The sequence below is a fragment of the Protomyctophum parallelum genome (assembly GCF_964188405.1).
Source record: "Protomyctophum parallelum genome assembly, chromosome: 4".
NCBI lineage: Eukaryota > Metazoa > Chordata > Actinopteri > Myctophiformes > Myctophidae > Protomyctophum > Protomyctophum parallelum.
In genome coordinates this window covers 4129974-4156400 of record NC_139700.1, presented here as the reverse complement: position 1 = coordinate 4156400, position 26427 = coordinate 4129974, and the positions used below count along the sequence as shown (strand labels likewise).

The following is a 26427-nucleotide window of genomic DNA, read 5'->3' as shown; positions in this document are numbered from 1 at the left end:
ATGAAAATGGATTTAAATGCCATCATAGACCAAATGGAGACAGGGGACCAAGACGCTGCTTTGATCGCCCTACAGTCTTATAACAAGGAGGTAAAACATCACCACTGTGTCATCCATCACGTCGATCCGTTTCCATTTCAATTACTGTAAAAATATATTGAAAAAGCACTATCGTATAGGCTACAATTATATTTAATATGAATCCTTGTAGTGTCACCATGTTCCAATATATAGGCCTGCGTGATTTCAGGAGAAGTAGGTACATTCTCCATTCTGTTTAATGAAGAAGAATGAATTTGATTAAAGTGTGTGTGTGTATGTGATTTTGAAATGTGCATATAATCAGATTCTGAATGATATAGGTCGGTTGGTTCTGTCTTAACCATAGTAGTAGGACAGTAGACAGTAAAGTAACTAAGTACATTTACTCAAGCGCTGTAGGTCTACTTAAAGGGGAATTCCACTCATTTTCAACATTTTGTAAAAATGTAAAAAGAAAATGTGAAAATGTAAAAAAACAATGTTTCTTTTTTTTTTTTTATTCACACAACAGCTCTTTAAAGGACAACTTTAGTTTTTTTCAACCAAGGTTCATGTTTTAGGTTGTTATTAGAGAAACTAAAAGGTGAGTGTTCATTTTCTTTCATTTGCTGCTTTCTTTTGTTTTGGGTATTTTAGCAGTTTTTGACAGGGGGGCGGGGGCATTCGAGCATGGGGCTAAGTATGTATTTCTTTACAAAATATTATGGCGATGTATTTTTTTATTATTTATCATAGTCCTAATAAACCCTAAGAAATTACAACTGACCACAAAAGATAACAGGATCTATGTTATGTTTGTCAGAATGTGACAAACTGACATATTGAGCCCTATACTGTACACACAGTATAAGCCTTCCCCCAGTAGGTAGATCACATTCAGTAGATCCTGTGATCTTCTGTGGCCAGATGTAATTTCCTGGGGTTTATTAGGACTATAGTAAATAATACAAAAATAAATCACCATAAAATGTTGTAAAAAAATACATATTTAGGCCCATGCTCGAATGCCCCCGCCCCTCCCCCCCTGTCAAAAACAGCTAAAATCCCTAAAACGAAAGAAAGCAACAAATGAAAAAAAATTAACATTCATCTTTTACTTTCTCTAATAACAATCTAAAACATGAACCTTGGTTGAAAAAAACTAAAGTTGTCCTTTAAGTACAATTTGGAGGTACTTTTACATCACTGGAGTTTTTCCAATTTTTTAATACTTTTCCTTCTAACCCCACTACATCTCAGATGTACTTTTGTAGGCTACCAGTACAATCCACTACAATTATTTTAAAAGTACATTTCAAATGATTGTAACAGTCAGAGTATTTCTACATTGAAGTATTGATATATAAAGTAAAACATTTGAGTACTTTTTCCACCTCTGGGTTTACTCTTAAAGGTATATTCAGTGATTTCACTCAAAAAACCTTAAGTTTCGTTTTTGGCTGTGGGACCCAGCCTTTCGTCCAATCAGGATAGAGAGTCAAAAACCAAACCTAAGGTTTTTTGACCCCCAGGGGTTAACTGGGGACAGGGAGGAACTCCTTATATGGTCAGCACACTCTATAGTAGGGAGGATTATCACAACAAAACAAAAAAATAAGTGATATTTGAATTAAGTGAAATCACTGAATTTACCTTTAACAAATGTTTATTTCCACCTGTCTGTTAAATTGTACCAACAAACACTCAGCAGGCGTTCCTACATAACTTCTGGGTATTATGATGATGTCACATACCCTCTATAAAAGATAAATGGCCCTATCCATGTAGTAGAGGAAAAAAGTACTGCCGAAGCAGACAACCCGAAGCACTCCAGTTTGGAACAAAATCCTTCTAGCTGCAATAAGGCTCGAAAATACAGGATGAAATGAAGAAAATGCCAGCACTCATTATATGTCCTTTTCACATGATTTTATTTACCTCTGCGTTGACGACGCTGAGGAACCAGGCCGAAACGCGTACGTTGTCCACTCTCATCAGAGGTAAATAAAATCATGTGAAAAGGACATATAAATGAGTGCTGGTATTTTCTTCATTTTAACATTTAAGGCTTGACATTAAGGCTTGTCTTTTTGTCTGGGACAACTAATACATCTTTCCGGACAATTAAGTGCATTAAAATTCATTTTTTTTTGTTTCACTTTTTCTGTGATGCTCCTATAGCAGCCAACAATATTATCTGACATTATTGTCTATAGCTTACCTAATAATCACCTTTCCAATATTGTTGTCCACCATTCCGTTTCAGGAAAGCCAAACCTTGTGTTATTCTGTAGCTTGTTTCTTTACTTATTTATTTATTTTAAATGGCTACATTTAATTTATTCCAAATAGAAGTCTGCTAACCGTGCACGGATAGGACCGATCTATGGCTGTGTATTTGGAATACATGAAATGTATTTAAGATCACAGACATTATAGGGCTACTAACTAATATTCAAAAATGGATTCACCAAAACCAACTTACAGGTGATTTAAAATGTATTTGTGCGTGCTCGTGCTCGTGCTCCGGACAAATTACTGTTATGCCCGGAAAAGTGAATAGGAAAGTACATTTCCTATACCCTGCCCTGGCCTATATCTTTGGTTCGAGGCTAGGCTCATAGTTATTAATAACTATATTTTACCCCATATCATAGCATACATTCCTATCTTCCAAAGGTAGACTGGAAGAGAAACGACAACAAGAACACACAGAACACACAATGTGTGCGCGCAAACCTTCCTTGAAACTGATAAAAACTCTACTAAAACTAACATTGTGACAAAATAGGCCTATATAGCAGCGATGCCACATCGTCTATAAAATCGAAATGTAGCTAGTAACCCACCCTAACCCGTATCCCTTTCACTCACATCATTTGTGAAGGTTTTTCCATGCAATGGTTCAATCAGTTTGGTTATATTTGATATCGTTTTTTAGACTTTTGTCTTTTGTAGAAGTCTGTGTGGATGACATTGGGAGCCTGCTCATGGTTATCTGGCCATCAGCACTTAAAGGTATATTCAGTGATTTCACTCAAAAAACCTTAGGTTTCGTTTTTGGCTGGGACCTAAGCCTTTCGTCCAATCAGGATAGAGAGTCAAAAACGAAACCTAAGGTTTTTTGACCCCCAGGGGTTAACTGGGGACAGGGAGGAACTCCTTATATGGTCAGCACACTCTATAGTAGGGAGGATTATCACAACAAAACAAAAAAATAAATGATATTTGAATTAAGTGAAATCACTGAATATACCTTTAAAAGCACATGAAAATGTTATCTTCCACTAATATCCAACTTTTGATAACATCCAATTTGTGGGGAAACTAGGAACTCTATTTGTTTTCTGGATCTACATGACACATTTAATCCTTTATCACAGTAACATACATGACATTGATGATAGCAGATGGATAACTGACAAATTAATATTCGTAAACAACTGTGCACAGTGACGAGGAATTTCCATCAGCTAGACTCATTTGAAGATCATTCGAATACATTTAAATTAGTCTATACAGACCGAGCTTTGAAGCTCGGAACCATGCTGTGAGAACGACAGAACTCAACACTTGACTCTGTCGTCCTGGGATCTATCCTCACCTGTCCCCCCCCACCCCACAACCCCCTGTCCCCCCCCGTCTCTTCCTTTGTCCATACTTGGAGATCAGGAGATCAACAGAGCCCTTCTCATCCTGTCCCTCCCCCCCCCCCCCTTCCCCTCTCACCTCCCACCCCCCTGTCTGCAAGCAAATGGTGCCTCTGGGTCCACCTTGTGGGTGGGACTAAACTGCTATATAAACTGTAACTCTGTGCTTGTATCGTTATGCTTGCCTGGGAGACCTGCCTGCGTGCTGCAGCATCCGTGTACTGCTGTGCACGTTAAATAAAGATCAACAAAGGGACCTTGCTTTCCTCCTGATTCCTCTTGACAGACCTTCAAGCCTGGTGATTCCTCACGCGTTTAGAGTGTGTAAAACTGCCATTTCATTTGGTGTCAAGAAGTGGGATCCTGTGCCGTCTGAGCTCCGGAAGATCAAGCCGACTGATTTATCCATCACGTCAACGAACGCCATCTACAGGCTGCATCTACGGAGTTCAGCGCCAGGATTTTAACAAAACCCGTGGCTACACTGAAAACGGTGAGAATCTTCCAAATTTCAGACAATTGAAGAGCTAATTATAAATTCTAAAGACCATATTTTGCCAACCTATCTATTGTCAAGCCTAGCCTAAGAAAAGAGACCTTGCATTAAGCCAAGTTTGCAAACGCAAAGACACCTTGTTAACCTTGTTGAAAACAACATAAAGAAAACATAAAGATACAGCGTTTTGCATTAAGTCCAGTAAAGAAAGAGAAGTAAGTTTGTAAACACAAAGACACCTTGTTATACTGAGAATAGCATTACTCTCAGATAAGACATAAAGATACCGTGTTTAGACCAAGTAAAGTTTGTAGCACAAAGATTACCGTGTTACATAGATAGTCAGTATGGGAAATAAAAAAAGTGCGCCAGTGGCAGAAGACAAAGAAAGATGGTCTCCTCTCATGAGCGGGATGGTTGCAAAATATGGTCCAGAAGCATTAGACTGCCTTGATGTCTGGAAACAGATGGGGTTCCCAGAACAAGGCTCTTTAAGTATAAAAAAATTGCTTGACTTAGACCGACTACTAAGAGAAGCTGAGAAGAAAATGAGAAAGAAAAAGTCAGTTAAAACGCACAAACTTGACAGATGTGACCGCCACAGGAAAGTATTGTCAATGTGGATGGAGGAAGCACAATTTAGACAACGGGAGAGTCATATGAGGGAACTTCCAAACATAGATTCTTTGAGGGAAGAGAGCGGGCCACTGGCTCCTCAGAATTCTCCTTTGTCTCCTCCACAGCAGACCCTGGACCTGGGCTGCCTGGGCTCCATGCGGGCCGGTCAATCTGCCATCCAGCTACAACGGACGGCTGTGGCTCTTGCTGCGGGCCTGCAACCCTCTACTCCAGCAGCGGTCCTGATATCCGCTGCGCTCAGCCTATTGAAAACTGTTGCTGCAGACCTACAGCCCTCTACTCCAACGGCAATATTGGTGTCCACTGCGATCAGCCTTCTGGAGACTGTTGCTACGGGCCTACAGCCCTCGACTCCAACGCCAATCCTGGTGTCCGCTGTGCTCAGCCTTCTGGAGACTGTTACTGCAGGCCTGCAGGCGTCTACTCCAGCGGTAATCCTGATATCCGCTGCACTGGGCCTATTGAAAGAGGCTCGACACAAGGAAGGCTCCGCTCGGTCCAATGACACTACTAAGAGCCGACGTCCATCCTGCACTGGCATCCCTGGCCCGGAGCTGGCCAACAGTGACGATGCGGACACGACACGGAAACCACAGACCTTGCTTCCATCTGTGCATCCGTCCACCCCTGGCAGCCATGGGGGGACAGGGCCCCATCGCAGCAGTGTCATCATCACCCAGGGCAGCACACCGCCACATGAGCAGGGAAGAAGAGGGCCTGGGACAGCGAGACGCGCACAGGGTGCATCAGAACAGCCCATGGCGGAGAAACCTGTGGGTGATGCAGTGGCATGGGGAGCCGATGACATCCAGCCAGCTACGTACGTAGAGGAGACGGTGCCTGTGGGAGCCGGGAGTGCCTGGGAGAACCACGCGGACGGTCCACAGCCTTCAACCAAGAGGGAATCGTCGGACATCGAGGTGGGGAGAACAGAACCAGCAGGAGCAGAGCAGCCCGGGACCGGAGACAAGCCAGCGACAGACGTCGAGGGCAAGGGGACATCTCCTGTGCACAGCGCAGGAGGGCTGCTGACTACAAGGGCGGAGGCGGCAGGCGGCTGTCTAGAGACGGAGGCCCTGGATGGGCTGCTGACTACAGAGGCGGCAGGCGGCTGTCTAGAGACGGAGGCCCTGGAGCCTACCTACACGACCCTAATCGTCAAACCAGCGACGGACGTCGAGGGTGTGGCCAAGAATCTACTCGTTCAACAGGCGGTGGGAGAGGTGTACACACTTACACGCCCAGGGAAGGTTCCAGCGGGCCAACCAATGAAGGAGGAGATGACCGCAGTACCGGCAGTTGCGTTCCGTAAGTTTTTACACGCACTGTCAGAGTTGGCAGGAAAGGAGAGGTTCACGCCTCCATTTCTTAAATCTAAGGCCAGAAAGAAGCCTTTATTTTCCAATCCTGGTGGAAAGAAAAAGAAGGTGAAGTGGAAATGGACTTGGAGAGACACTTTTCGGAAGTCTGCTAAGGAGTACCATGTGACTTACCCACCATGAGACTCAACACACATACACACACACACCTCCCCCTATCAGACAGCCCAATTAAAAAGAAAAAGAAAAAAAGTGGGGGTATCACTCGACCGTATACCTGGAAAGAAAATATTGTTTGGAAATATGATGTTTTCTGTTTATTTGTTATGTTGCTGTGCTAAATACAGGTCAAATTGATTCAACAGGGTACTGTATTAGTATCATTTTTAGGGATTTCTTGGTTTATTTGATTGCCTAGCCACGATTGTTAAACCCATGTGTCATTATTTTGCTTAGCTCAAATATGTTACAAGTACTCCTATTTTTTATGTATTTTCTTCAAATGTATTATGATGTATTATTTTGATATTGATGGAAAATTCACAATTAATTGTTTAATTAAGCTGTTGTTTAATTAACAAGAGGAAGGATTTGACGAGGAATTTCCATCAGCTAGACTCATTTGAAGATCATTCGAATACATTTAAATTAGTCTATACAGACCGAGCTTTGAAGCTCGGAACCATGCTGTGAGAACGACAGAACTCAACACTTGACTCTGTCGTCCTGGGATCTATCCTCACCTGTCCCCCCCCACCCCACAACCCCCTGTCCCCCCCCGTCTCTTCCTTTGTCCATACTTGGAGATCAGGAGATCAACAGAGCCCTTCTCATCCTGTCCCTCCCCCCCCCCCCTTCCCCTCTCACCTCCCACCCCCCTGTCTGCAAGCAAATGGTGCCTCTGGGTCCACCTTGTGGGTGGGACTAAACTGCTATATAAACTGTAACTCTGTGCTTGTATCGTTATGCTTGCCTGGGAGACCTGCCTGCGTGCTGCAGCATCCGTGTACTGCTGTGCACGTTAAATAAAGATCAACAAAGGGACCTTGCTTTCCTCCTGATTCCTCTTGACAGACCTTCAAGCCTGGTGATTCCTCACGCGTTTAGAGTGTGTAAAACTGCCATTTCAACAGTTGTTTACGAATATTAATTTGTTAACCATTAACCATAGTTAAAATGTGCTTCAACAAGTATAGAAAAATTATAATTACAGAGCTTAACAGAACAAATGAAGTTAAAAAATAATATTAGACCAATATCATAGTGTATTCAGTATTCCTGTCAAAGAGGTGGTACAGTATAATGTTGTACAGTATACAGTAGCAGCTTCACTACTGCAGCTCTGCCTACTGATCCGTGTGTGTGTGTGTGTGTGTGTGTGTGTGTGTGTGTGTGTGTGTGTGTGTGTGTGTGTGTGTGTGTGTGTGTGTGTGCGTGTGTGTGCGTGTGCGTGTGTGCGTGCGTGCGTGTGTGTGTGTGTGTGTGTGTGTCTTTAGCTGCATGGGTGAGAATTGAGCCTGGAGGCAATAGGATTAGTTACTTTGATGCACAAATAGCGTTGTCATGGCTCACTCAAAGCCTTTTCTAAAGAGCTCCCAGATCCCAGAGAGACACTATAAGCGTGGCATGTCCTGTCTGCACTGCATGCATGGTTTAATATCTGTCCTTATAATATACGCAATATGTTGAGTCTTATAGATTATAAGAATATCGGTATGAAATTAATACGCTTTTTGGGAGCATTCATTTTGTGTGCGCAACTCTTTTATATTTATACTTTTTTTATCCAGACTCTTTTTGAACTTGAGAGTCTTGGATTATTGAAATGCCCCTTTTCCATTTCCCATTAGAACTGTTTTGAATCTCTTTTGAAAGGTGATGAAGCGTCATGGCATAATTCTGGAACAACAATGTCTTATTATTATATGCTAGGACTAGGTAGTCTCACGAGACAGACTGTTGACTAGTCGAACTACTTCAAATTCAAAGGAAAAGAGAGTGCTGTTTTTGAGGGGTGCTAGCCCCTCGCCTCCTATGTCCAGCTTTGAGGCTTTGTGTAAACAGTAACATAAATATTTTCTTAACACAAACATTGAATGCCTTTGACAATGAACGGCCAGCCTTGAGTATTTGTGTAAACGCAAACATTGAATACCATTGACAATGAATGGCCAGCTTTGGTGTAATGTTGTAATAAATATATTAGGCTACTTTTACTTTATGACCACAGTCATTGTCACATCCTCCTGGTTTCTAACAGTTTACCTTTGTTCCCTGCCCTACTGCATTCCTGTTCTCCTCTCTCCTCTATTCCTCCTTCCATTTTCTTTTACCTCACTTCACCTTCCAATCTGCAGAAGAGCCAATGCTTCACATTCAGCACAGACCAGTCGGCTTACAGACAGGTAACGATAACGTTCTTCACTTTCAGACATTTAATGATGAATGGATTTATGGATGGGTGGATGGATGCTTGCTATGATGGTCGGTCAGGAAAAAAAATATGTTTTATTATTCTGTAAAGGACCACCATTATTATTGACCTTTAATACTATGCTGCGGCTGTCAGCGTTAGTGCAGCATTGAATAAGACACAGAAGTTTTTTTTTTACGAAACCTACGTCCAAACAGTTCTATTATACTAAGATACTACAATTATATTTATCTAGCAACATGCTCAAGTCAAATCTGTGTTTCACATAGGCCTACCATGACAATTTTGACGTAGATTGGCGGGATGTTTTAAAAATGTGTTACTGATACTGACAGCAGTACAGTACATATGTGGGGAGGCTTGGACGTCCGTAATTAACATTGACCTACTGTACAAGTCTTAAGTCTTACCTACAATAACTTTACACGTAACATATTGAAATAGAATGCTCACTTATTTAACCATTTTTGTCTCTCCTTATTCTCTTTCTCTCCCTGTGTCTGCATGCTTGGGGCTTTAGGAAGGGAAATTTCAAGAGGTATAGGTTTGACAAGCTGTCAGTCCTGTGTTGTAGTCGTAGAACACTGTAGACTAGAGAAACAGAGCCCACAGTCTATCTTAAAGGGATTGTGACATTAAAAAAAAGGTTTTGGAATTGTTCTTGTTTTCTTTAGGTTTTCTAATCTCAATTGCACCCAAAAAACATGAACTTTTAACATTCAGTAGATTTTCTGTGATCTGGGGTTTTCTGGCTCAAACAGGTGCTCTGATTTGCCGGCAGTAAGTGACATCACTTACTGCAAATCCCATATATGTCAATGGGATTTGCCAGCAGATGTCACTGTTTCACTGTGTTGCCTGTTTTCATTGTAGCTCAAAAGGCCCAAAAAAACCCAAAGAAAACTTCAGACCACAGAAAATCCACTGAATGTTCAAAGTTCAGGTTTTTTGGGTGTAATGGAGGCCATAAAACCTAAAAGAAAAAAGAAAAAGAAAAAGAAATGAAAAAGAATGTCATAAAACCTTTAACACATAGTTGTCCTTATTGGTTATTTGGTCAATTCTATTCACAAGTAAGAGACCACACCACAATGAATAAACACACCACAATGAATAAAGCAACAAGGTTTTACAAATGTTAAATGTACATGTTGACGTTGCTGATTGAGAACATAAAAATGTATTTCTCTGCGAAATGTGGACATTTTGTGGATAAATGCACTATGAGAGAATATACAGTATACTGTGCACAATATATAGGTCAGATAATGGAACCAGGGGAGAAGATATACTGCTGCATCATATTGTCCGGTGGAAACCTTGTATATCCGTATTTCAACGTTTTTTCGTAAAAATGAATGCCCTACTTTATCATAATAATAATAATAATAATAATAATAAAACTTTATTTGTATAGCACCTTTCATGACATGAAATGCAGCTCAAAGTGCTTTACAGAACAATGGAGAATAAAAGAAAAGCAAGGCAACGACATTAAAAAACAAGCAGTAATGCAGTACAGTGAGGACATGAAAAATAAAAAATATAAGATCAATTAAAGGCAATGTTGTAGAAGTGGGTCTTGAGCTTTCACACTCACTATCCAGTGCAATCTGATGACTGGGGAGTTATGTATGATCTGAATAGCTATAGCAAAAATATTAGGACTGGTGTACAGGAGGGGGATGGTCATTTTGGTGTGGCCTCTGCTAAAATCAAAACTCAAGTTTATTGAGTTTACTATTATTCTTATTATTACAGTATTAGCCTATAAGGGTTTGTCTGGCTCTACTTGTATTCAAGTAAATGGAGACATTACACTTACAGTAAACTACGCTCTGGGCTTCTGTCAGTAGAAATAGGCCTTAATCAATTCACTTTCTAATCAATCAGTTCAAAATGAACAACTTAAAAAAAATGCATCAGACTAAGTGAAATGTCAAATATATTTATTGTTTCAAGTATATATATTATTGGTTAAAAAGTGAATCAGTTTGTGATAGTAATCCATCATCGGTAGTGAAAGATGTTCTTGATAGAACTGAAATAATAACATCTTCCCAAGAAAGCATTAGCAATTGGATGGAAGGATGCATGAATAAATTCATGTTTTATCATTGTTTGACACGCACGCACACCCCCCCCCCCCCCCCCCCCCCATCGGCGTTCACTCGAAGCGAGTATGATTGTCCTCCTGTCGGTGTGTCTGGTCATCTGTGGGTGGTGGGTGCATATATTATGAATGGTAGATATGGGGGTGGTGGTGGTGTGAGGAGCTGTTTTGGAGGCCTGTCCACGGTAGCTGGGGTGATGGTTGTTGTTATGCTTGGTATGTCGGCACACACACAGAAACACAGTCAGGATGTAATCCAAGTAGGACCCAAATGCGAAGAAGTCAGAATCAAGTGGAAGTTTATTTTAACAGAAGTTTGCCGGAGAGCAACACCATCAAACAAACAGACTCAAGTTTATATGACAATCCAACAGAGAACACAACCGAACACAGGGCTTAGATAGGGACAAGATTAACAGGACACAGGTGAACTCAAATCAAATCAACACAAGGATAATAGGATTGGCTGGGGAAAACAAGACACAGGTGAAACAAAGAATCAAAAATCAGGGAAGGTGAGACAAGGCAGGAAACTACTACAAAAGGAGGACAGGAAACACAAAGCATCACTTCAAAATAAGATTCAGGAACACCAACTACAACACACGGAAGGCAGATCCTGACACACACACACACACACAACACACAGTATATGTAGTAATATATATTATCGTAATATTCATCCATCGAGGGCCAGTATTACCAGTATTGGAGACCCAGCGCCGGGGTCTACTGATGTCTCGCTATGCCGTCGCTGCTGGGTTATTACTTTTTGGAATGAACCATGTCATTTTTGCCAAGTTGTTTGCCATGCAGTTCTAGGTTCAAATTCTAGCAGACAATTTAACCAATTAGAATGAACAACTTTGAGAGATGAGATGAGATGCGATGTACTTTATTATCCCTGCAGCTTTGCGAATTACTTCCCAAATTTAAGCAACACCATTTGGCTATAGAGTGCGAGGCTTAAAATGTCTTTAAATACATACTTTTTGAAACATCTATGGGAGAAAATAGAAATGCATATTGGGAAATGCTTTTCCAGGTCTGTCATCGTCATGAAAGGGGGCGGGACTGCAATGCTCTATATTGTTGTAAACTCTAAGTACTGGACCCTCGTCTGGTTCTGACAGACAGGTAGTGTGTGCAGGCTGGGTGGTGTGTGATGATCCGGTTGAAGTATTCCTTCGGTACGGCGACTGCGGCGGCGGGCCCGGGAGAACAATGACGCGACACGAGACAGTATCACGCTAAAGGTTCACAAAGTTTATTACACACACAGGGAACATATATAGTGTTGGATCATAATGACGTGACAATAAGATATGAGACAAAATAACGTGCCTACTGTAGCAAGGCTGACCCTGCTGCCGCTGAGATGTCTCTCGTATAGCCTATCTATAAAGTATGCTACAGTTCAGGAAGTACACAATACATACATACACTGTATCTCAAGTTCAAGTACACAGACATGGGCAACTCATGATTATAACATAACATATATAAGCTCGCACAAACACTGTAGGATAAAGACACTGTAATATGACACAGTATGAATCAGACCTTAACATTCAGAGGCAAAAGGTCAACCAATTCGGATCAGAGTCTCATGCCCAGGAAGGTGCCATGGCTCAGCTGAGCTTAGACTAGTTGTCTGTCACTGCATGTTAACATTATGTAAGACACAGCCTGCTGACCCCACAGACATCACATGTACACACAGCCTATAGGGAAGACTTATGCAAGACAGCTTAGAAGACCACAGTGTCTGCAGGCTGCAAATGATCACACAATGTCAACAAGATGAAATTAGAAGACACATATATTCATTAGATCAAGCCAGAGTTAAATTAATATACAAGATCACCACCATATAATAACCATCACCACCATAACCTAAAACTAGACGTATCACTTGGCTTTGTATTCAAATATTGTATTCATTAAAAAGAACGTTATATAGTACTGCTTTTTAACTTTATTAAAGGACTTTTTTTTAGGAAAATGACTAATAAAAAAGAAGAGGACTAAAACAGAATGGCGGTTTATAGGCATTTGTGAGTGGATGTGTGCGTGGGCGTGTGCAACAGCTGCTTGATAATAACAAATACATTTGTGTTGTCTCTATCACTGTCACAGGCATAGGCCTGTGACAGTGATTAATTGCAATGGCTAATGCTCTTTAAGTTCTGGTTTCTGGTATCTTTGCATCTAACCCGTCTTAACGCAGAATTAGGCCTACCCGATTTGTCTTTGTCCTATACAGTACATTGCTTTATGCTACATATCTTTCTAAAATAGTATAGCAATAGTGTTTAATCTGCTTATAGTCACTTCTCACATAACATTGTGGTTGGTCTGTCCCCTGTACCATGTTTATTTGTCCTTGTATTGTATTGTACTGGATGTGTTTTATATGGATAGTTTTATCATCACTTTTTAGGGCCTGCTCAGGGACTACAGATGGAAATTTGATTCTGGCGAATTCTGGCCCATTTACATGAATTTGACGTGTTGATTAATGAGCATTGTCTGTCAAATAAATAAATAGGGTTTCTTCTTCTTTTTTTATTTTTTTCACTTTAAAATACTTATGGGGTCATTTTAATGTCTACTTACTACTTAGGCTTTTGAGTGCACCCCGGACAGTTTTAAACATTTTGATTCAGTATTTAGATCATATTTAATTATTCATTCTATCAGACACACATTTTCATTCATAATCTGAGATTATGAATGAATGTGGAAAAATATTCAAGATTTACTTCCTCGGTCTACTGGCAGCATCCAATTAATCGCTTATTAGTCCAGTCAGTGGTTAGCAAATTTGCTGCCGATACGCACAAACAGCAGGCAGGCACGCACACACACACACACACACACACACACACGCACACACACACACACACACACACACACACACACACACACACACACACACACACACACACACACACACACACAGGCGGCTCCACTCCGGGGAACCACACCATAAAAAGCAGGAAAGAATTTGTCAGTACGTCTTTGAGATTGTACAAAATGTAACAAAATGGACCCATTTGGTTTCATTTGCATTCTCATTTGTCAAAATGAACACTGATGATTATACGGTGTATGGCCTTGTAAACCGCACTCTGAAGAAGGGTTTTATACGGAATTAGTAATACCTGCGGCAATAAATTAGAATGATATACAGTAGTAGATTGATACTATGCCCGTCTAGCTGTCCGTGAAATATGAAGGACTTCTGTGACATTTGAAAATGCGGTGTGTGTGTGTGTGTGTGTGCGTGCGTGCGTGCGTGCGTGAGTGCGTGCGTGTCCGTGTGTCTTAGATCATATCTAATTAACGTACTAGTGCTAATGAGTCTTAATCAGATATTGTCTCCCTGTGCAGCATCTGGGGGAGCTGGTTCTTGGCTTCCTGAACAGAGAGCTGCAGCCTTCCTGTCAGCTGGCCTGTTTAGAGACCGTACGCATCCTCTCCAGAGACAAACACTCACTGCAACCCTTCATCACCCGCTCCGCCATGGCGACCCTTTCCCGCTACGCTGGTATTGCGGTGGTCAACACCGCAGCCACCCACAATCAGCCAGGGGAAGTGCAAGGTAATTCGTGGAGACAAGGCATATCGTCATTAATGACTTTAATATCATCCAACAGGCAGTGTTGTATTGGTCAGTGCACCACACACCACACCACACCAAAGGTTTTTCAGGAGCAGGCGCGCACACAATTCAATTCAATTCAATTCAAAGGGCTTTATTGGCATGAGAAAACATACGTTTACATTGCCAAAGCAGAACGAACAATACAACAATACAGCAATACAATCAAAACAAAAATGATGTATATTGAAGGTCAGGATCTTCAATAGATCAACTTCTATGTACCAAGATCACTCGATGCAGGTATAGTGCAGGAATATACACAATGATTAGTCTTTAGGGTGGTTGTGTTCCATTTGATATCCTTCTCCTATCACAGCAGCCCACAAATCTTGCTGCTGTGTTTGCACATTGTTGTACTTCGCCCAGCAGATATGGGAGTTTTTTGTCATTGGTCATGTTTTCAAAATCTCCGTGTGTGGTTGTAATCTGTGGGAAGTATGTGTCTCTGATGTCTTGGTACAATGGACAGATGGTTAGGAAGTGTAGCTCGGTTTCCACTTCATTTAGTGTGCAGTGGGTGCATAGTCTGTCTTCTCTCGGGATACAGGTCTGCCTATGACGGCCTTTCTCGATCGTGAGACTGTGCTCACTGAGTCTGTACCTAGTTAAGATTTTTCTTTGTTTTGGGTCGGTCACGGTGCTCAGGTATTCTGCCACTGTGTATTCTCTGTTTAGGGCCAGATAGCATTCTAGTTTACTCTGCTTTTGTGTCGCTTCTTTCCAATGTGTCAGGTAGTTTTCCTTTTGCTGTTTTATAATTTGGTTTAGTCCGATGGGTTTTCTATCTCGTGGCTCTGTTTGTGTTTGTGCCCGGAGTTCCAGGGCCAGCTGGCTGAGGGGGCATCTCTCTAGAGTTTCACTGTGTGTGAGTGCCTTGTTATGGAGTGCATCTAGGTCACTTTCTTTTAGGTGGTTGTAGAACTTAAGTGCTCTCGCACACACATGCATCGATTAAAAGCAAATTCACACCTCAACAAAAGTTTACAAAGGCTGCCGAGTGTCAGACCAGTGTGACTTAACATAGGAATAAGCCTGTATGCATATCAAGGGTCCATTGGGTTACTTGCTAACTCCTGTAGTGTACTGTAGGTGTTACCGTGTTAAGCGACGTGCGTGTCGTGACGTTATTAAAATAGCGCCCCCCCCCCCCCCCCCCCAAAAGATAAAATCACCAATACAACACTGCCAACGGGAGAGCTTGTGATAGGCTATATGTTCTTGTCTCAGGCTCAGCCCTCCTTGTCTAAAATTCCTCTAAATCAATTCATCAAATAATAAAACGACACAACTCAACTTCATAATTCATAATGTCGGTTAAAGAGAAAATAAAAATGAAGATTAGGCACTCGGGTGATGCAGGAGTAAATTACATGACTACAACAGGATTTCTGGCTTGGTTTGTGGTTTGCAAGGGAAGAATAATAGGAATTATGCAATGCGAGGGAATTAAAATAGTGTCCATTTTGCATCCCAAAACACTGTTTATAGCTAAGGGATGCAATAAAACAACGACCTCTGCCATCCACGGGATGCACTACTGTACTACTGTACTGTTTCTTATTCTAGTTTATTTTGATAGCTTTAGTAATAATAATTTATTCTGTTTTCTACATGAATATAACCATATAAAATGAAATGGGAGTTAAATGCTGCAATTTGGAAAAAATGGCATCATAGGAGTAATATAACTCCTAACATCGTTGAAGTGGGACTCATAAAATGTCCCTGGGACTCATCTAAAAGACCATCGCTGCATCCTGGGACTCATTACATTGAAAACTCATTACATTGAAAACCTATTTACATCACTGGGGAAGTTATGGTCAAGTGCAAAGAGAAACTAGGATACCAGGTAAATACCAAACCTGGTAATTAAACTCAAGATACCGTTACCTAGGATACCATTGTGAACATAATCTAATCTATGATCTGTACTAACACTGCCTTTGACTAAAGGTTCATAATAATCCCTGACTGCTACAATGGAGCTGCTCTGCCTGTGATCAAAACAACAAAACTGAAGGATAAGTTAAATGGTGAATTTATATAGCGCCTTTATCCAAGGTGCTTTACAGAGATTGTGCATTACATTCACCCATTCACACACACATTCACACACTGATGCCGGAGGAAACCATGCAAGGCACCAACCAGCACATCGGGAGCAATTAGGGGTTCAGAGTCTTGCTCAAGAACACTTTGACACTAACTCTGGGGGAGCCCAGGTTTGAACTGGGAACCTTGCGGTTCCCATCCGGTCAACATCATCAGTGCCCATACCTGAAGCAGGGTTGGCGAAAGGGCCCTTCTGTGTGGAGTTTGCATGTTCTCCCCGTGTCCCCTCACAAAAAACATGCAGTAATCCTGGTCTCTAAACTGCCTCCCCCTGGCCAGCCAAGTTGGAATAACGTTTTCCTTCCACGCGTTACGTCCAACCAGGAAAACTCCCCTGTCAGGTGTTAAGGAGCGACTTGGACACTCATGCATGAAGGAAGCATGAGTTCAAGTCCGTTGCTCTCCCCAGGTTGGCGGAGGGTGTGTAGAGCCCAGGATCACATTCGATAATTGACACAAGGGTGAAAAATGGGTTACGAAATTGTGGGATAAAAAAAAGATTTAAAAGAATAAAAGTAATGGCCGTGAAGCAGAATTGTGGATACATGAAATTCCGCTGAAAACGGAAATGGAACGTATTAATCAATGGCCCAGATCAGAATGTTTTTTTGTCCAAGATAGTAGGAGATTGCTTCTTGATCCATTCTCATTGATTTTCTGCTCCTTAGGGGAAGGAGAAGAAGAGGAAGGAGGAGAGGGAGTGATGGATGTGTTGATGAAGGAGGAAAACCCTGACCTGGAAGTGATTGTGGAGGCCTTGAAGTCCATCTGTAACATCCTGCTACACAACGAGACAGGCCAGGTTGGTCACGCTATGGCTCTGATACAGATTGATATCATCATAGAAAGAAACGTTTTTAGCACCAGTGTTGGAAAAAGCACTCATATTACTTACTTACTATGTTACGCTTTAGCTATTGAAAAATAGCAGATCTACAAGCTCATAGCGCGCCACCGAGTTAACGTATGTTTTGCCATAATCAAAATCTACAAAGTAACTATAGCAACTAAAGCTTTTTCAAATAAATGCAGTGGAGAAAGAAAGTACAATATTTGAATCCGAGATGGAGACAGTGAAGTAGAAGTAAAAGTATTGGAAATTGGAAATACTCAAGTAAAGTACAAATACCTCAAAATTGTACTTAAGTAAGTAAATGTACTTAGTTTCTTTCCACCACTGGGTTTTTAGCTTATATACTGTTAAGTGATCAATGGTTTGTTTGACTGACTGTTTTCCAGGTGATTGCAGCAGAGCTGCAGTTGATGAGTGGTGTGGCAGAGAGGCTGAAGCAGTGCCACGACCCCACATGGAACCATGAGGTAAGATGGCGTACAGACAGGTAGGTAGGTAGGTGTGTGGAAGGAATGGATGTAGAGACCTACTGTATATAACAGCTAGAGCAGCAGTGGTTCTCAAATGGGTCCAAGGGCCCTCCTCTGGCTTCCTTGGTTCTTAATACTGCTCACTGTAACTAGAGTTATGGATTTCTTTGAAATGAAAAAGGTTTGAGAACCACTGATCTTCTCTAGAGGACAGATGGAAAATCTCTGGCCATTCGTTATGAATAATGAATGAATGAATGCATGCTAAAAATGAGCAATTATCATGTTTACAAACTAACAAAAGAGACAGCAAGAAAGTCTGCTACAATGCTCAACCCCCTCCCCTGTCCCCCTCTCTCTAGGTACGTTTCTTTGACTTGCGTCTCACCTTTCTACTGACCGCTTTGAGAGTGGACGTCAGGGCTAAGCTGGCCCGTGAGCTCCACGGCACCAGTCTCCTAGGTCAGTGGTTCCCAAACTATTTCATGTCAAGGACCCCCCAAATTGACACTTATCAGCCCGCGGACCCCCCATTAGAAAATATATTGCAGGGACCCCCATAAGAGAAGATTTTCACGTCTCTAGCAGTGATTCTCAACCATTTTTATTTCAAGGACATTAGTCTACGGACCCCCATTTCTATCTCTGGGAGCCCCAATTTCTATTGTAAAATCAATCTTAATTTAACTCTGAGTGTACAAATGGAACACTCGCAGTGTTACAGACCCATAAGGGTCCATTTGTTTCCAAACTATCATTTAGCTGGGGACCCCCTGGAACTCCCTCAAGGACCCCTGGGGGTCCCTGGACACCACTTTGGGAACAACTTTTTACTTAAACAAACAAATAAAAAGAGCATAACATAAGCATGTACAGTGTCATTTTAAAGGGCTGTGAGAAAACATTTGCGGCTTAAAAACCAGGCTCGGTATTTAGTGAAGTATGCTTTTCACAAGCTAGAAAATAAAAACTGATTTCAAAGCGGCACTTCATGTTCCGTGAACCAGTGTTGATTTTGTCGACTAAAACTATGACGAAAAATGTTCGTCAGCTACCTTTCTTCACAGACGGTAATGAAAACTAAATACAAAATGAAGCTATGATGACTATAAAAAGATTTCGTTAACAAAACGATTGGTTGTGCGCAGGTGTGAAAATAGTCGCTCTACAAGCTCAAAACACGCTGTGAGCTTGTTGTATATCGGCTATTTTCAGAATGCAACCAAGTGTAAAATCAGCCATTACGATGCCGTCATGACACATTTTAGTCGACTAAGTCAACTGCAGATTTATTTAGTCGACTAAAACTAGACTAACACTAAAACATTTCAGTTGACTAAAATATGACGAAAATCTTAGACTATGACTATGACTAGAAAACTAAATAGAAAAGAATGCTGTCAAAATCAACACCATGTTCTGTGTCCATTCAGTATTTTAGCTGTGACGTGAGCGCCCCCTCCTGAGATACTTCCGGGTCCTACTTTCGTGTCGCTTTTGTGTCCCCATGGAGTTATACTGTGACGCTCCGTCGGACTAAATCTGAGACGCAAACAACCACGAAAGTCTCATTTTACCGCTTTCCTCGCAACAACAAAGCTGCGCTGCTCTCCCAAATCTGGCTGTGACAGGCCGTCTGCCCCACATGGAATACTATCGCCATTTTATTTGATTGTGTCAACTAAATCCTCATTAATGCAAACTAGATTCAACATACTCAAGCCTGCACACATTGTAAATATCCCCCGAAATATTTTACTGAGCAAATGGACTGTTGCCACCTTCAATAATAATGATAATAATAGTCTTTATTGTCTCCACATCATATATTTTTGTTGTCATGGACACTTGTACAAAACATTAATAATTCTACTCGAGTTGGAAGCATTAAGACCCATTTTAACCCTCAATGGCTTCCTTTCTGAAAAATAACGTCAATTTAAAAAGATTCACGCGTTTAGATATTCTATTTACAATGGGATGCGGACGGGAGCTGGTGCCACTTGGACCCGGACGTAACGTAGCACTACAAAATGACGTCGGACTTAAATACTGAATTATGTTTCCTCCTAGGTAACCAACTGGAAGCCACGTTGGGTCTGTGTTGGCCTGACACCTTGGAGACGGCCAGAGAAGGGTACGAGGGTGTTTTTCCTGAAGAGCTGCCCCCGCTCAGCAGGCAGCAGACGGAACGGGCCATGGAAATCCTCAAAATACTGTTCAACATCACATTCGACACAACCAGGCGCAAAGTGGACGAGGTGCTGTCTGGGATAAACATAGGGTTTTTTTTCGTAAAATAATGTACCACTTAAATGTTTTTGACCCCCTTGGACCTCCAGGGGTTAAAATTAGGGCTCGTCCGGGATTTGAACCCGGGACCTCTCGCACCCTAAGCGAGAATCATACCCCTAGACCAACGAGCCTGGCTTCTACCTTTGTCCTTTCTGAGAATGAGCTGCTACAACAGATGATGTGGCAGGTTGGGGATTAACATATAATTTGGTCAAACGGCACCATCTGGTGGTTATAAGTGGTTCTACCAGGTAGACCTATATAGAGCACCGAAGTCCTGACGTAACTCGCTCATCCCTTCGATTCCCCTGGTTCACGGAAGTAATTTCTCTATGGAGAATAACATGGGGTGATCTTAATATCGTCTACTATAAGCGTTGTGGTCCAAAAATAAACAAGCTGTCTCGGCGTTATTGTCAGGGAGGTGTCTCTGTATCGTTTGCAACAGTCAGTCACTCATATATGATACTGTCTGCTTCTAGCGAAAATGTAACTAATTCAGTAGCAGTAACATTAGCGTTTTCTCTCAGTCAGTTGATTCTTCATATCCATATGAGTGAAGCGGCCGGGATGACATGTTTATTTTTCAAACACAGTTCTTATATGAAGCAATCTAAAAATCCTCCTTTGATTTCAATGCAACTAAAAAAATACATGAACCTGGGGACTGACGCCCTCTACTGAAAGTGACGTCAGACTTCGGTGCTCTATTAAAAGGTTAACAGGTAAAGGGGTAAAGGGGTGAGTCGTCTGGTATTCATTCAAAGTTGTCATCACTGTAGCACTCCATTGGCAGTTTTGATCATTCTGTAATGAAAATCAGGGCATAGTGTCTTCATACATAGTGTCAGTGTAAAGAAACATGTTGTGAGCATGTAGACCAGCTAGTTTCAAATAGCCAAAGTATATCGGGATAAAATGGTTAACCCATTTAGACCTAAGGCCGATTCTAAAAGTCGGCATGTTATGTTATGATATATCGCGATGATGTAAGATGATAAGGGTTGGTAAAGCGCCCCTCACTTAGTCACTTCACACGGGTGTGATTTTATTTAGCTGTATATTATCTGTATTTGGCAGATCTACAAGCTCGGCGCTTGTAGATCTGCTATTTTTCAATAGCTAAAGTATAATGCTTAAAACACCAAAAGGGGTTCCCGTCCTGAATGCATGTTTTGTAATAATATAAAGAAATCTATAAAGTAACAAGTTACTAAAGTTTTTTTGTGTGTGTGTGTGTGTGTGTGTGTGTGTGTGTGTGTGTGTGTGTGTGTGTGTGTGTGTGTGTGTGTGTGTGTGTGTATAGGAAGAGGCAGCAGAGTACAGACATTTGGGTGCCATTCTGAGACACTGTCTGATGAGCAGAGCGGATGGAGATGAACGCACAGAAGAATTTCACAGGTTGGAGCTCCCCTGTGCCCCCCCCCTCCCCAACACACACACACACACACACACACACACACACACACACACACACACACACACACACACACAGTCACACACAGTCACACACACACACACACACACACACACACACACACACACACACACACACACACACACACACACACACACACACACACACACACAGTCACACACACACTATTCATTCAGTCAATTAGGGTAGGGTACACTCACAAAAACATGCAGTAGTCCTGGTCTCTAAACTGCCTCCCCTGGCCAGCTGGGGCGCCTGATGGAGGGGAAAGGAACTGGTTGGAATAACGTGTTCCTTCCGCGCGCTACGTCCGGCCAGGTAAACTCCCCCCTGTCAGGTGAAAAAGAAGCAGCTTGACTCCTCCTGCATAAGGAAGCATGGGGTCAGTCCGCTGCCCCCCCATGAAAAATGGGGTTACAAAATTGTGGGATAAAAAAATATATATATTCATTGTCGACCGTCTCCAGATCAGCATCTGACTCTCTCTTTATGTCGGTTTCTCTGGTCAGTCACACATGCAACCTGCTAGGGAACCTTCCTCTGGACTGTCTGGACGTGCTGCTGATGCCCAGGGTCCAACAGGGCTCCATTGAGTACATGGGAGTCAACATGGATGCCGTCAACATGCTGTTGGAATTCATGGAGAAAAGACTTGACCGGGTGAGGGCTGTATATTTTTTATCATAACAATTAAATTACACTGACTCATGCTATCATTTCGCCCACCTCCAAGTCCTTATTGTCTAGGTGCTTTCAATGTATTTGAGGCCAAAGACCCCCTGTGAGTTAAGCATTCCTTTAACTTGGTAAGATCAAAGCTAGCTCACCATATTTAGCTGATTGTTTCATCAATGTCTGTTGACCATTGAGAGATTTGAGACTAGCTTAGAGATATTCCACAGGTTTTTCTTTTAAGTGACTAGGGGTTGCCTCTGAAGTGATGCTGCAGCTTTGATGCCTTCATACATTAGTTTGACATCACTATCAGTTAAATGTTTATTTTTTTTATGTTTGTTTACACATTATCTTTGCTAATCATAATGTGTATTTTCAGACATTTAATTATTTTGAAAAAAGAAAAGAGACAAACAAACATTTGGTGGCCCCTGGCCTGTAGTAACTGTTGAAGACCCATGGTGTTCTCTAGAGGTTGCTGTGCTGTGGCTGTTGTTTGTAGAACAGTATTATGAAGGCAGAGACAACCCTCCCGAGGACAGCAGAGGACAAACAATATCACAGCTGGGACTTCTCTTCTCTTCTCTTCTCTTCTCTTCTCTTCTCTTCTCTTCTCTTCTCTTCTCTTCTCTTCTCTTCTCTTCTCTTCTCTTCTCTTCTCTTCTCTTCTCTTCTCTTCTCTTCTCTTCTCTTCTCTTCTCTTCTCTTCTCTTCTCTTCTCTTCTCTTCTCTTCTCTTCTCTTCTCTTCTCTTCTCTTCTCTTCTCTTCTCTTCTCTCCTCTCCTCTCCTCTCCTCTCCTCTCCTCTCCTCTCCTCTCCTCTCCTCTCCTCTCCTCTCCTCTCCTCTCCTCTCCTCTCCTCTCCTCTCCTCTCCTCTCCTCTCCTCTCCTCTCCTCTCCTCTCCTCTCCTCTCCTCTCTTCTCTTCTCTTCTCTTCTCTTCTCTTCTCTTCTCTTCTCAGCATCCATCGTTAGCCTCCGATGGCTCCCATGGTGTGTAGTCATCGAAAACCCAACGTCTCCTCGTACACACGCATATATGCGATCTAAAGCATTTTAGGGCTCAGATTGAGATAAAGGACCATTTTTACAGCTTAATTAATATTCCTAGTCTGTGTCTCCCAGGGGAACAAACTGAAAGAGACCATCCTCACATCTCTGAACCTGTTAACGGAGAGTGCTCGCATCCACAGAGAAACCAGGAAGTTCCTCCGATCAAAGGTAAGTTGATGTTAACACATTCTATATATGATAGCATATAGTTTGACCTGGTTCACAGTAGTGCAGGCACCCAACACATTCTATATATGATAGAACAAAGTCTTAAATGCATACTACATTAAATATTGTAGCATGTATTCAATATGATACTTCATAACCTCATCCCATTTTGAATATAGATAATGTCAGCTAGTCAGCTGACCAATATCAGCATTTTAGCCGACGATAATGAAATAAACAATGCTTTTGAAACTGACTGCAATGTGATTCATTAACTGCCATATATGCCACAACAACTAAATTGGGAGATGATATTGACTAAGATATTCGAAAAACAAATGAGGTCATCCATGGCCATGTTGAAACTCTGGCTGGAACAAGGTGATCCAAAGCTGATGGTGCTCATGCGTCTACTACACTGTATAGGTCTTGCCTCCACTGCGAGATGTGACCAACAGGCCAGAGGTTGGACACACTCTGAGGAACAAGCTGGTCCGTCTCATGACACACATTGACACCGACGTCAAGAACTGTGCAGCCGAATTCCTTTTCGTTCTCTGCAAGGAAAGCGGTGAGAAGAACTACTGTCTGTCTGTCTGTCTGTCTGTCTGTCTGTCTGTCTGTCTGTCTGTCTGTCTGTCTGTCTGTCTGTCTGTCTGTCTGTCTGTCTGTCTGTCTGTCTGTCTGTCTGTCCGTCATTTCTTCCTACGGTATTGTTTCATGAATAAGAAAATTAACTAACTACTATGTTAGTAGTTAGCACTATAGTAGTATTTACTAAGTTGAACTACGTTGGAAATTGTCCAGAGATTGAACTGCTAATGTTTCCTTTACAATAATAACTGGTGTCAAATCTGGTGTCCTCTCTCCAGTTGCGAGGTTCATTAAGTACACGGGTTATGGGAACGCTGCAGGACTGTTGGCTGCCAGGGGACTGCTAGGGGGCGCCAGACACATTGGCATCTACTCTGAGGATGAAGACTCAGAGACGGAAGAGTACAGAGAGGCTAAGTCACAGTAAGTAAAGAGAGTGTGTGTGTGTGTGTGTGTGTGAGTGTGAGTGTGTGTGTGAGTGTGAGTGTGAGTGTGAGTGTGAGTGTGAGTGTGAGTGTGAGTGTGAGTGTGAGTGTGAGTGTGAGTGTGAGTGTTATGTCATGCGTCGATGTGAAATAGAACGTAAGCGTTGGTGGTATAGTGGTGAGCATAGCTGCCTTCCAAGCAGTTGACCCGGGTTCGATTCCCGGCCAACGCATATACTTTTCACTACAATGAAACATGTCAATTTTTGCGCTCGATTTTCCAACCTTATTATGTTTTACTACGACGTGATTTGTACGTTTCTTTTCTCGGAATTGCAGCTGCAATTTTATATTATATTATATGATCCGCTTGCGTTTTCTGCCATTTGCAGCAGACTACCGCAGACATGTACTTACGACTCTCTACTATACTAGATTTGACATGGAACAGACGTTGACGGTGTAGTGGGCAGTATGTATCTGTAAAGCCCAATTTGCATACCACGCCAGAACGACAGACAGCTGTTGGGTTCGGCGGGCTACCTTCAGAGGTTCGGGTGGGCAGGATGAGAAAACGCTGGGTGTTCATGTGCCTCCGAGATGTTGTTGCTACCCAAACTAAAGGTATCTTTAGACGGGGAGCGATTGACCCAGGCGTTCTCACCTGTATCAGCGACGAGCGTGCTTATGAGGGGTGCGGGATGCGTATCGTGAAAAACAGCCTGCGGCTGTGTGCACAAGCGAGCACACGCACGACTATTTCACCGGGCTGAGCCGGCTTGCGTAATCACCCCTCAACTTCTCTGCGCGTCCAAAATAAACACTCGCCTCTCATTGAAAATGAATTACTAAGACGCGTCAGTCACTCCTCATATATATACACAGTATATATACAAAAATTGGCGACCCCCTAAGGGGTCGCGACCCACGGGTTGAGAACCTCTGGCCTATTTTATATCAAACTAGAATCCTTGAAATTCTAAAGGTTGAGAAAAGTTGCTCTAGTCTACATGTACTGCAGACTGCAGTCCCTCCACTTCTCTCTCTCTCTGTGACTCTGCAGAATAAACCCGGTAACAGGCATTGTAGAAGAGGACCAGCCCAATCCCATGGAGGGGATGACAGATGAACAGAAAGAACTGGAAGCCATGAAGCTTGTCCGCATGTTTGATAAACTCTCCAGGTTAACAATGCACGCACGAGCGCGCGCGCACACACACACACACACACACACACACACACACACACACACACACACACACACACACACAGTGATTAATTTATTCACTTCAGAATGTTTTTATTTTCTCCCACACCCAAATATTGGAATTAAAACATAGGTCAGAGTCAAATCATAACTCTGATGCACAGACAAACTGAACATACTTTACAAAAGGTGTGTGTGTAATAATAACATTTCAAAAATGTATTCAATGATGATGATAATAAACAAAATGATTCACTCTCTCCTTTTCGCTCTCTGTAGGAACCATGTGATTCGGCCGATGGCCCTCGGTATGGATGGGAAGATGAGAGAGCTGAAGCCAGAGGACCTGACGAAAATGACCCACAATCCTGTTCTCAACCCCGAAGAACCCCCACATTCAGACAACGACGAGGATGAAGGATGAGTGTTCATTTAACTCTCTGTTGAAAATAACACCCAGGATCTTTCTGTCTGCGGGAAAATACGCAAACTCAGTTAGACTCAACACTTCTCTTATTGTCTCCTCCTCACAGGGGAAATTTGTTTTAGACACCGTAGTAGAGTACCACTTTGACATGATACCTTGTGATATATATTTTTTAAGTACAACAACTGGCAGCACCAACTGTAGTTGGCTGTCCTGTGAATAGCAGCAGTGACATTAATTCCTTAAGATAAATTTTTTCAAGGTCCAACTTGTTCAAAGTTACATCTTGTTGAGGGATTAGGGTGGCCAGGGGAATGAAAGAGTCAAATTAGTTGGGTTTACACAATCAAGGATCCTATTAGGTCAC

General features: G+C 42.2%; 1 protein-coding gene across 1 annotated transcript; it reads left to right on the top strand.

Annotated features, from left to right (window-relative positions):
* Nucleotides 1–26057, top strand: ric8a (RIC8 guanine nucleotide exchange factor A; the record flags this gene model as incomplete). The annotated part of the gene is made up of 14 exons (XM_083764089.1): nt 1–90; nt 8483–8530; nt 14069–14279; nt 17126–17259; nt 17697–17777; nt 18143–18242; nt 19854–20041; nt 21382–21476; nt 22023–22173; nt 23312–23407; nt 23834–23978; nt 24280–24424; nt 25490–25609; nt 25913–26057. The coding sequence occupies 14 exons, from the start codon at nt 1–3 to the stop codon at nt 26055–26057; spliced, it is 1749 nt and encodes a 582-aa protein (XP_083620215.1).
* Nucleotides 26058–26427: the final 370 nt, after the last annotated feature.